Source organism: Mastigoproctus giganteus, chromosome 13 (assembly GCF_048544385.1).
Source record: "Mastigoproctus giganteus isolate SK-2022 chromosome 13, ASM4854438v1, whole genome shotgun sequence".
Lineage (NCBI taxonomy): Eukaryota > Metazoa > Arthropoda > Arachnida > Uropygi > Thelyphonidae > Mastigoproctus > Mastigoproctus giganteus.
The window spans coordinates 20,130,626-20,144,039 of NC_143587.1; the positions used below are offsets into that span (position 1 = coordinate 20,130,626).

At 35.2% G+C, this 13,414-nt stretch overlaps 1 protein-coding gene across 2 annotated transcripts in view; it reads left to right on the forward strand.

Annotated features, from left to right (window-relative positions):
• LOC150075837 (armadillo segment polarity protein-like) overlaps positions 1-13,414 on the forward strand; it is a 120,442-nt gene that overhangs the window by 83,654 nt on the left and 23,374 nt on the right. The window contains exons 13-15 of one of the 2 annotated variants that reach the window (XM_090388187.1): positions 2,947-3,108; positions 10,011-10,161; positions 10,542-10,666. In XM_090388187.1, the coding sequence (XP_090244313.1) occupies positions 2,947-3,108; positions 10,011-10,161; positions 10,542-10,666 (438 nt within the window). The remainder of the gene's footprint in view (positions 1-2,946; positions 3,109-10,010; positions 10,162-10,541; positions 10,667-13,414) is intronic. The other variant, XM_090388188.1, reaches the window with a different exon arrangement.

Consider the following 13,414-nt stretch of genomic DNA (forward strand, 5'->3'; position numbering starts at 1 on the left):
CTGGGGATATGCGGTGGTCATTCCCTGACCTTTCTGCATCCTCCGTATTTGGTGGCTCACAGGCTCGAACTCCGGTCTAATCAAGAAGCATGTGCTATGTACTGCTGCTCCTGCCCACCTGGCTACAGAGGCGTCGTCATTAGAAAGAGACCCAGAGAGGACATAAGAAGATTTAACACAAGAAAAGTAGAACAAGTATTAAGGGAAAACAAAGGACTTAAATCAGTAGCCATGAGCAGTAATACAGAAAGACAAATGATACTCAAACTGAAAAATAGCAATGATGTACTTATAAATAGCAGAAAAGGCATAATCCAAATAGCAGAAGACTATTATAGAGAATTATACAAGGAGCGAGGGAATGATCCAGCATCTGGCTTTATAGGACAGGATTCTCAACTATGGATCACCTTCACATGATATTGCAGCTAATGGAAAAAGCAAATGAATATAAAACACCATTATGCCTAGCGTTTGTGGATTATGAAAAGGCATTTGACTCCATACAGCATAAGGCAATGTTTTGGGCACTGGAAAGACAAGGCATAGATACCCAATACATTGATTTTGAAGAAAATTTATGAGGATGCTACCTCCTTTATTAGACTAGACAAAGTCAGTAGCAAATTTAAAATTGAGAAAGGAGTTCGAACGGGAGACGCAATGTCTCCGAAGTTGTTTACTGCTGCTCTCAAGGAAGCTTTCAGAAGATTAGTCTGGTCGCAGAAAGGGGTCAGTGTGAATGGAGAGTACCTAAATCATTTACGATTTGCAGATGACATTGTGATCATAAGCCACGATCCCAAAGAATTAGCAGAAAACCTTAATCAGTTATGCAGAGTTAGTAAGGATTTCGGACTAATGATGAATATGGCTAAAACAAAAGTAATGATGAACAAGTGTGCCACAGAAAGGGACATAATCATTGAAGTTGCAGTAATTGAAAAAGATGAATTCATATACTTATCTGGGACAAATCATTAGCTATAATAATGATAAATGGCTGGAAGTCGAGAAATTTCGGATGGATAGCATTTAGGAAATATAGTCAAATACTGAGGAACAATATCCCAGTCGATTCCGGTTATTTGGGACACATCGGGACTAGTGCATTTTGGCCCGATTAAGTGGTTGCCCAAATTATCCAAAGTTTCACATAAATAGTTAAAAATACAGTGGACCCTCGCTTTACAATTGGTTCACTGTACAATCAAATCACGTTACGATGGACTCACCATAGTAAAGTATCGTTCCCTATACGATGTGTAGTAAGCGTCGGTCATTGTGATCACGTTTGTGAATTAAATTTTAATTCTATTGAACAGTGATTCTAATTAGTGAAAATAGGAGGAATATTATCCACAGGCTATAAAAATAAAGATATATTAAGCACAAATTTACCATTTATTACCTTATCAATTGAAAAATTAAATGATACGTGAAAATTGGAAGAATATACATGATAATTGGAATAATTAATACGTACTGTAATATGTACATACTAACTAGTTGACATTTCTGTTCACTAACATTTGTAGGTGGAGTTTAAATTTAAAACAGTAAAAAGATAAGCAATCAATAACAAAGAACACAGCACACACAAATTGCAAGTAACACGATACGTGCAAGTGAGAACAGAATAACAAATTACAAAGCTTTAAAAATAGGAATGAAGAGATGATTCTGAAAATTAATTTTTTTATATGATTGAATATTCCATGGAAGTGTAAACACATTTCACCATAATAACCCACAGAATTCCAGCTGTCGGTATTATTGCAAATTCAACAAGATCGAGTTTACTATCCATTTATGATAGATTGCACTACCAGAAAAGCCAAATAAACAGGTGACTGCTAATTGTTTTATTGGTTGTGACCCCCAGAAATCCAACCGAACCACGTGGTATGGTCGGAGACAATTGTAGTTCTCAAGTGCTGCGGTCTCCTGCCCCGATTTAAACGGCATGTTATCCCAATCCCTGGCTATTTTCTTGATTGGGTTCTGTTTTTTTAAGATTTGCCCAAAATAAATGGCTGCCCTGATTAATCGGTGGCCCAAAATAACCGGAATCCACTGTATAATGAACCAATGTATACTCCTCACCATAACTTATGAAAGTGAAACTTGGTCACTCACCAAAAGAATGGAAGAGAAGCTGAAAACTACACAGTGAAGAATGGAACCAATTATATTAGGAATCAGACTATTGGATAAGAAGAGAAACACGTGGATTAGGCAGAAAACATAAGTAAAGGACATGCTTATGAAAACTAAAGAACTGAAATGGACTTGGACAGGACACATAGGTAGAAGACATGATGACATATGGACTAAGAAAATAACCGAATGGTACCTAAGAGGAGCTAAAAGAAAACCTTGAAGACAACAACAGAGATGGACAAATGAAATTTATGAGTTAATGGGTAATAAATGGATGGCCATTGCACAAAACAGAAGAAACTGGAAAGTTGCTGGAGAGGCCTTCATCTTGCAGTGGATTAAAAACAGCTGATGATGACGATGAAGTCAAGAATTCTGAGTTTCTCAGTTGATTCTTCACCATTTTCAGAAACACTGATTAGATACTCTTTTAGATGTGAACTTACTTTAAGTAATACTTCTCCAGAATCTAGCAATGAAATATCAGTGGTCAAAAGCTTTTCGTCTATATATTTTTAAATATAAGTTCCTATATTTTAGGGCCTACAGTTTTTAATTTTAAGAATTAAAATTATTTAATTGTATAAAAGTATTTAAGCTAATGAACATGATATACTCTTAGAATATTGGAAAATAGTATTCCACTTAATATTATGATTAAATTTTAATTACTGTTAAACTAATGTTATGTTCATTTTACTTGTCAAAATTAATTTTTATGTATAAGTAATCCAAAAGAAACGTGAATTCATTTTTTATAAGTAATCTTTTTTTTTTCTATAGCCAAGATCTAGTGTAGTGTCCAACTGCAGTGACACTTATAGTGATGGAATAAGAATGGAAGAAATTGTAGAAGGAACAGTAGGAGCACTTCATATTCTAGCAAGAGATGCCCATAACAGGACAGTAATCAGAGGTTTAAATGTAGTTCCAGTGTTTGTACAGGTTTGTGCAACTTGTCATATTTATAAATATTGTTAACCCCTTCTGTCCATCTTAGTATTAGTATATTTCTAAATAAGATTATGAAACAAATGAATTGTTGGAATCTTGATCTAAATATTATCCCTGACTAAAAACTCTATTCTCAAATGTTATTATTGAGAATTTCAATGATTTGCAAGTGCTTAAGGTGGGAATTTTTGTATGGGAATGCATAGGGCTTGCACTTGAGTTATTAAACCTCACTTAGCAGAACTAATTTGCCATCAAAGTGATGAAACTCACATCAGAAGTTGGGAAGAAAATCAAGTTTCACTTCAGATGGCAGTGACATGTTCTTCTTCCTCCTTACAAGGTTTAATTTATGAATTGCATAGTAATAATAGTAGTACACTTTAATAGAGATAATTGTACTTCAATATATTATATTGAAGTACAATTGTATTTGATAGAATGGAAGTACGAATTTTAATTATTGATTTGGAAATACAGTAGAGTCCCGATTATCCAAGTTAATGTGTACTGAGGGAACATCAGATAATCAAAAACTCAGATAACATGGAAGGTTTGGTAAATTATTATTAAATAATGTGATGTACACTCTATTTTCAGTTTAGATCTACTTATTGAACATAATGACTTTTAAATTATATAATAAAGCACTTTTAAATTTATTTACAATTGTTTTATTACAAAAATTAAAAAAAATATTTTACATGTATAAAAATTACAAGTGATACACGAGAAAAATGTACACTTACAGTTGTTAGCACCACACTTTAATATCATATAAAAAATTCCTTAGTGGGTTTCTGTTTCATAGAAACTCCTCGCTTTTTAGCTGCTATATTTTGTAGGCACCTAAGTAACAAAACATCGGTGGGCGTGGTATCCTCCTTTTTTTTTTTTTTTTTTTTTTTATGAAAACCCCAAACACGAAAGGTATCAAAACCTATAGTACTTAGTACCGTGCATGGGTTGAAGGAGAAGTATGGGGGGGAGAGGGATGCCGGAAAATGAAAAAGACCTGGGAGTAATTGTGCAGTCAGATATAAAGTTCTCTGAGCAATGCAGACAGGCTGCCAGGGCAGGTCATGGGGTTTTGTCAATGATATATAGGAATTTTGCTAGCAGGGAAAAGGAGGTGATTATCCCTCTGTATAAGGCAATGGTCAGGCCATGCCTTGAGTACTGCGTACAGGTCTGGAGGCCTCATTTTAGGAAGGATGTAGATTTACTTGAGCGTGTACAGAGAAGGGCAACAAGATTGGTGAGGGGAATGAAGGGATCCTCTTACCAAGAGAGGCTTAAGTTCTGCAAATTGCAGTGGCTGGAGACTAGGCACCTGCGCGGTGATCTGATTGAGGTATATAAGGCCTTGAATGGGTTGAGCATGCTGAATTCTGATGGGATCCTTCCACTTGTTCAGATTACGAACCTAAGGGGGCATAAATTCAAATTAAGAAAAGACAGATGTAGAATAGATGTGCGGAAATTTGCCTTTAGCCAGCGGGTGGTTAATTGCTGGAACAAACTTCCATCTGTCGTTGTGGAAGTTGATAGGTTGAATAAATTTAAGAAGGAACTGGGACAGGCATTTGGAGGGAATGGTGTGATTTTTTTTTTTTTTTTTTTGGCTGATGCTGCATAAGCTCATACATTTGCTTTCTTGCATCACAGGCCACTACTACTACTACTTTGCTCTAGAGACTAAACATGGGTTTCACCACTTCAAGCCTCCAATAAGCAAAGTGGTGGTATTTCACCGGTTGATGAAAGTCATCTACCACCTGTACCACCTGCTGTACAATATAACGTAAAGCTGACTCAATATCATATTAGACCTTCCACGTGCATCCTTTTTTTGTATTTTCTGTGCACTCTTCATCATTATCTTCACTTTCATCTTTTTTGTTAGTCAACAAGCTTTAAAATCATGTCATCAGTCATTTCCAGCTATTCAGAATTCACCACTCTTTAATATCCTTTGTTGCAAGAATTTCTGTAACAGGAAGGTTATTAGGTAATTCTAAAAGGGTTTCCTCACCTCTTTGATCTTCATTTGCCATCTCGTTCTTGTTGGCTTCATTTTGGGAGCATAAAATATTTTTCCAGGATTTAATAAGAGTAGATGTTTTTACATTGTTCCATGCTTCTGCCAACCAGTAAATAACATCCTTGATATTTATTTTTTTTAAGATTCTCAACAACACTGGTCCCTGTTCAGGATTTTGAAGCAGATGTTTTAAGAGACGTTGCCTATAGTTGTTCAAAATCTCCAAAACACCTTGATCTAGAAGTTGAAGAATGGATGTCACATTAGGTGGCAAAAACAGAGCTCTGATGTCACCAAAAACTAGTTCATTTTCGTCTGGATGGGATGGAGCATTGTCTAAAATTAAAAGTGCTTTATGAGGAAGTTTCTTTTCATTCAAATATTTTTTTGTGCTAGGGACAAATTCTTCATGAAACCATGTTTTAAACAAACCTGAAATTTGCATAATTAACAGCAAACATTTAAAAATTTTTAAAGCTCAAGGGTTCTTGGACTTTCCAATGAGAGCTAGTTTAATCTTATGCCTCCCCCCCCCCTGGTGAATTTGAACGTGCCAGTACTATCATTCTCTTCTTGCTTCATTTATAACCAGGAGCTGATTTTTCTTTTCTAGCTGCAAGTATTTTGGATGGGAGCATTTTATAATTCAGGCCCGTTTCATCACAATTGTAAATTTGATCCAAATTCATATTCTCTCCTTGAATAATTTTTGCTAATTTAGCAGTAAATGTTGCTATTTCTTTCGTACTAGCTGATAATTTTTCACCAGTGATGTTCAGATTTCTAACTCCAAACTTTTTTTTCCAATGATGCAACCAACCAAAACTTGTGGTAAATCGTTCTCCCCTTCATTGAAATGCTTATGAAATTCTAAGGCCTGTAAAGTCAGTCCAGAAGTTTATTCAAATTCTCCTTTCTTCATTGTTTTTCTATTCAAAATTTCACTATCACATACAGATGCTCTTTGTGAACACCATTTTTTAATTTCTGCTCTCTTTCTCCTCCAGTCCCCTACAGTCACTTCACCAACAGCCTCTTTTTTTTTTATTGTTTCTCCTTGATCCAAGTGTTTGATCGCATTCAACTTCATATCTAAAGACACAACAACATGCTTCCGTTTTCCACTCATAGTGCTTACACTAACCCTAATAACATAGATGAAACATGACAAATAAAAACATTAGAAAATTAAAGAGTAAAATTTTAAAATCTTTTTTTATTAAATCTGTAAAATTAGAGAGTAAAAAGTTACAAAATCAACAAACGTAAAAGATAAGCGCAGCTCAACAGTCAACTGGTGTGAGTTCCTGCTCTGTACTGAACTACGTACTCTTGTCTATGATAAAAAAGTATATACAACTGTTCGACAATTCACCTTTAATAATGCAGAACCTAAATGTGTCTCGGTTAATCGGGCATATACTGTATTGAAATCATTAAAAAGTAACTATAATAGCACAAATGTATACTGAATGAAAAGCTGCTAAAATGTCTAAAAAAGACTGCAAATCAGCTTATTTTTCCAATTGTTTGCAATTTGTGATGTCAAAACAGGGCAGGTGAAGGTGGAATGATTGTGCATAGCACAGTGCACTTGAGAGAGAGAGTTTTGCTATTGATAAGGATTTAAATTTTTTGTTAAATTTGTTGATAAGGAATTCTGCTAAAACATTTTAAGGACAAAGGAATTACTTTAAAAATTTTTTAAATTTTGGAAATTTGCCTATCTGTGAAGAATTTTTTCAGTATGATGTGATTACCAATAATCCAATCTGGTATATGATCAACACTTACTGCAAATTATTCAAGGGGACATATCAACATTCAAAACCACCTTTCAACATGAAAAACCAACATTCAAATAATTAATAAGATAATTAATTAAAAGAGGAATATTATCTTGGTTTCTTAGTGCACAACTAGCTCAGCTTTCTATGTCCATATTCTGAAAGGAAATATTGAAATCAGAGGAAATATCGAAACTCTAATTTAAATTTTCTCTGTTGACTGAAAAATTAAAAAGTATTGTACAAGTTGAGTGAAAGATATCTTTTAAAGTTTTTGTGGATCAGTGTTTTGTCCAAAATACATTTTATCTCCTGTTACTACTGTGATTTTGAGATATTACAGTTCATGCGTATTTTTGAGATTGCTAGAGAACTGAGTGTTGAAGATACTGTATTCTAAGTAGCTGAGTACTTAGAATACAACATCTTCAACCTAGCAAGTCCCATGGTAGGCAAGTAAATATATTTCACTGCAGGATGTGTTTAGGGTTGCTGATCAGTTTGTTACTTTAGAAGATTGATTTTCTTATATTAAATCTTAAATATCATCTTAAATGGATGAAATGTCAGTGAAGAATTATCAGGGATCATCCTTGATAACTTTGCACTGAGTAGAAATTTGAGGATAAAGTATGATAACAAAATTATTTTTTTTGTTGGGGTACAGGGCATTATTTCCAGGTTATACTCTAAGCATGAATTAGCTTCAAGCAGTGTGACATGTTAAAGTCACTGACTAGGAGGTATTCATCAGAGAATGGAATAGAGGCAAAGAACAATTCATTTTAATTCCCATGACTAATATCCATTAGTGGTTCAGCTGTTGTTGCTTTTCTTATAATAGTCTGATTTACAGTGTCAGTTAGTCATTTGTGCAAATGCATAATTATATAATTTCACATTTAAAAATAAACTTATTAAATGCTGGTTAACATCATAAACTCAATTCCTGATTGGAGTTTTTCAAATGATTTACAACTTGCAGATGCAAAATTCAAGGCCCGCATTGTGAACAAATGTACGATGTGTGCCTGTTAAAAAAACAGCTCTGCGGATGCAGCTGCTACACACCAAATTGCCACCTGTGAAACAAAGGGACAGCAGTTTACCTCAAACATTTTCCTAGTTGGCTGCCAAGTCATGTTCCAGCATGTCCATTCAGTGAGACAGGTTTTTGTTACCTTGTGTTTTTTGCAGTTTGCTGGAAAAATGACAGACAAAAGAATTGAACAATGAATCAACCTCAGACTTTTAACAAAACGAAAAAAAAACTGCAACTGAAAGTTAAAGAGTTGTTATGTCAAATTTATGGGGAAGATACTATGTCAAGAGCTCACATGTTTGAATGGCATAAAAGATTTTTAGAAGGAAACGAGAACATGGAATTAAAAACTATGAATGGCCAGCCCATCCATGAAAACTGATGAAAATGTCAACCAGGTAACAATATTGATTAGAAGTGATCATCATTTAAGCATTAGAATGGTTGCATCAGAACTCAATATGGACAAAGAAACAGACAAATTTTAACTGAAAATTTAGGCATGAGAAAAGTGTGTGTGTCAAAATGTTGCCAAAATTTTTGAATGAAGGACAAAGAATGAGAAGACTCCAAGTTTTTAAAGATGTTTTTTTCAAAGCATCTTTAGAAACTTGGATTACAGTATTCAGAAAGTCGTAAGCAGACTTTCTGAATACTGTAATTACTTGTGATGAAAGGTGGCTGTTCCACTATGACCCAGAAACTAAAAGACAGTCAATGCAGTGGAAGACAAAACAGTTACCTAGACCAAAAAAAAGCAAGAATGTTAAAATCAAAAATTGAAAACCATGCTTTTTTTTTTCTTTGATTTTAAAGGAATTATTATGACTGAATAATGCATAATCAGACTGTCATCAAGCATACTACATAGAAGTTCTGAGAGAATGCATGAAAACATTTGAAGGGCGAGACCTGAATTGTGGAAGTATGTTTGGATGCTCCATCAAGACAATGCTCCAGCACACAGCATGCTCTCTGTTCATCAGTTTTCCCTAGGCGCCTCCGTAGCCAGGTGGGAAGGAGCAGCAGTGCGTAGCACACGCTTCTTGATTAGACCGGGGTTCGAGCCCGTCACCACCAAATACAGAGGATGCGGAAAGGTCAGGGATTGACCACCGCATATCCCGGAGCAATATGGCCTTAGTTGCTAATGCTCCTAAAAACCAAACAAACAACAGTTCATCAGTTTCTGACCAAAAAACAAATCCCTGTGTGTGATCATGCACCTTCTTGGCAGACCTAGTCCCTTGTGACTTTTTTCTCTTCCCTAAACTGAAAAGTGTACCAGGAATCCATTTTCAGTCCATTGAAAACATTCAGAAAAAAAAAAAAAAAAATACCAAAGTGACTTCTAGAAATGTTTCTGTGCTTGGAAGAAACATATAGCAATAATTTTGAAGGAGATAACTTGTAGGGTGTGAAATACTTCATTATATTTATTTTATTGTAACAGTCTCATTATTTAATAGCCACACAGTTCAAGAATGGTTTTGATAATATATAATATTGCCATTCTCAACATGCTTCAGATCATTTGTAATCAGTAAGATACTTAAAGGATATTGAAATTAAATGGTGGTCTACCTACAAGTTGGTAACTGGCAGCATGTTGGCCAGAAGTGACAATCAGTGATTTGAGTGGCTCATCAGATGATTCCATTTAATTTTTCCTAATAAGGTATCATTGTTAGCATCTTAAAGAAAAAAAAAAAACGAAAGAAACAGGGATAGTGGTGTTGTAATGTAATTTTAAAGTGAAGCTTTTTAAATGTATGTTAAGAACATTTGCCTAACAAGTGTATATTTACCTTTTAAAATAATATGTAGTTTGTTATAAAAGGCTTAAATGCAAATGATGTCAGGTGAATATAAAAGTGTAAACTTTAAAATGAAAGAGCAATATAGAAAAAGGATGTGGGTTTTGTTATTATTAATATCTTTATACTTTACATAGGTGTGAAGTTTTTAAGCCATTTCATATTAAAACGCCAATATAGTTTTTTTATTATTTTATTTTCAGTTATTGTACAGTGAAATTGAAAATATTCAGCGAGTATCAGCAGGTGTACTCTGTGAACTTGCTTCTGATAAGGAAGGAGCAGAGTTAATTCAAGCTGAAGGTGCAACAGCTCCTCTTACAGATCTTTTGCATTCTCGAAGTGAAGGTGTTGGTAAGCATTTTCCTTAATGGAATTATAATTACTATTTGGAATGAAAAATTTTAAAAAGAAAACAGGGGTTGTTAATGATTATAATTAACAAAACTGGACTTTATATTGTGCATATTTGCTTGCATCCCCAGTTTCTGTTTGGGCATTGTTTTTTTTTTATTATTTTTTTTATTGTTTACACTGCTTATTTTTTTTTTTATTAAATTTTTTCTGACTAATCTGCATGTATTTAATGTTTTGTTCAGATTTTATCATGAAAATAGCTAACATTTTTGACTTTATATAATTTTTGCTAAGCTTAGACAAGATTTATTTTTGCATCAATGGTCTTTTGTTGGCTAAAATGCATGTGCATGTCTTGTTATGTGTAAATCTCCTAGCCACATATGCTGCAGCAGTTTTGTTCCGTATGTCAGAGGATAAACCCCAAGATTACAAGAAGAGACTATCCATGGAATTAACCAGTTCTCTGTTTCAAGATGATGCAAGTCCATGGCCAACTACAGTAAGTACAGGCCTTTTATTAATAATTCTTACACACAATAAATTGTTTATTGTTAAGTGAATGTTTATTCTTACTGATAGTATAAAAGGTGTGGTGAGAAAGTTTCAAGAACGGTCAGTAAGATGATGTTGCTGTGATAAGGCTGCCAGCACGTTTTTTTTTTTTTTTTTTTTGCATTTTTCATTTATCATACAGTGATCATGTTTACATGCATTTATTGTGACCGTTTGTGCATGTATTGTGTGTGTGTTAAGTATTAATTTAATTAAATTGGGTTTTGCTTCAGAAATGTAAAAATGTCTGAAAAATTTAAGGAGCAATGCATCAACCTGAAATTTCTGATTAAATTGAGGAAAATTCCACCAAAGTTGTAAATTGTTACAAATGATGTATGGAGTCTGCAGTCAAAGAATGATTTCTCAAGTGGCATAGCTTTCTGAAGAAAGAGAAAACATGCATGATGATTCACAGTCCGTCTGTCTGATGATAGCAAAAATTAATGAAAAAGTTAAAAAAAAAAAACTTGAACAAAGTGCAGTTATTCCATTCTAAGAATGACCATCAGAGTAAAGGAAGCAATTTGATTTGTGAAGAGTGTTTATCAAATTGAATCAACAGTCTTTGAATGAAAGAGGTCTATGGGAAGATGGTACCAAAATGCTTCACTCATGACTAATTACTGAGGAACAGCTTTGTATTGACTTTTTAGACAAAATTCAAGCAGAACTAAACTTTGTGGATAATATAATCACAGAGGACAAAAAAACGAAAATCAGTATGATCCTGAGATGAAATGGCAAAGCAAACAGTGGAAAATGGTGAGTTCTCCAAGATCAGAAGAAAAATAAGGATGAGAAGATCAGAATTTGAGAACTTGTTATTTTATTTGATTAAAAAAGATATTGTTCATTCAGAATTCATTCTCCAAAGACAAATTTTCAGTTGAACATTTTGTCTTCAAGTTCTAAAGTATGTGAGGAAAAAGGTGTGAATTTTGGCTTGATAAGTGATGTTGCATCACAACAACAATGTGCCAGCTTACATTGCATTATCACTAAGGAAATTGTTGACAGAAAAAGGGATCCTTCAAATGGAACACTCTCCCTCTGCCATCCAATTTGGCCCCCATCTGACTTTCTCTCCCTTCTGTGATACATGCTATTCTTACCATAATGATTAGCATTAGCATAGGCACATGATGCAAGAAAGCAAGCTTATATAGCATCAGCCACGAAAAAAAAAAAAAAAAAAAATCTCATTTCACCCATCCACTTGCTCCAAATGTTTGTCTAGTTCTGCCTTGAATCCATTTAAGCTATTTTAAGCTATCAACTTCTACAACAACAGATGGAAGTCTGTTCCACCAACCAACTATCCACTGGTTAAAGGCAAATTTCTGCACATCTATCCTACATCTGTCTTTCCTCAATTTGAATTTATGCCCTCTCAGGTGATTATACTGAGCAAGAGGAAAAATCCCATCAGCATTGAGCATGCTCAAACCATTCAAGGCTTTATACACATCTGTCAGATCACCTCGCCAGTGCCTAGTCTCCAGACACTGTAATTTGCAAAACTTAAGCCTTTATTCGTAAGAGCAACCCTTTGTTCCACTAACCTTGTTACCCTTCTCTGTACTCGTTCCAGCAGCTCTACATCCTTCTTGAAATGAGGCCTCCAGACCTGTATACAGTACTCAAGGTGCGGCCTGACCATTGCCTTATACAAGGGAATAATCACCTCCTTATCCCTGCTAGAAAATTCCTGTATATCATTGACAAGACACCATGAGTTACTCTTGCAGCCCGTCTGCACTGCTCATAGAACTTCATATCTGCCTGCACAATTACCCCCAGGTCCTTTTCATTCTCTACCACTGTCAGTGTAGTTAGTAACACAGAGTTGATGCGTTGCTCTGGGGTTGCTGTTTCCCATATGTAGTACTTTACATTTGTCAATGCAAAACTCATTTGCCACCTCTCAGGCCATCTGCTCAGCCTTTCCAGATCCTGTTGCAGCAGCATAGCGTCAGTAGTGCCCTTAACAACCCTGCCAACCTTTGTGTCGTCTGCAAACTTGGACATTAAGCTTGATATACCATCATCAAGGTAAAATGCAGCCATTATCAACCCACTGCACGATTGAAGCCTCCTCAACAGTTCATGCTGAGAGAAATGGACCATAATCTGCCATGCTGGTCCAGTCGACCATATTCAGCAGTCAGGGGCTTGAACCAGGTCTACTCAAAGAGCGTGTGCTACTGCACTCCCCACTCCTGACCACCCGGCTACGGGGGCCGCTTTTTTTTTTTTACCATCATCAATATTATTTATAAATACAGAAAAACAATAATGGACCCAACACTGAACCCTGAGGGACCCCACTAATAACATTAGTCCACGATGAGCAGTGTCCATTGATTACCACTCTCTGTCTTCTCCTCCTCAACCACCCCTTTATCCATAGCAACAGTTTTTGCCTCCATTGCCACACTGCTCCAATTTGTGCAGCAGTCTTCCATGTGCAACAGTATCAAAAGCCTTTCTAAGATCCAAGTATATAATATCAAGGTTATTCCCTGCATCCAGTTCTTTTGTGACTGCATCATAGTATCCAATCAAATTGGTCAGGCAAGACTTCCCCTTAACAAAACCATGCTGTGTCCGAGCTATAACTGAAGTTTTCTCTAGATGATCCTGCAGTGCTTCTTTAACCAGTGCCTCCATTAATTTTCCTGGAACAGAAGTT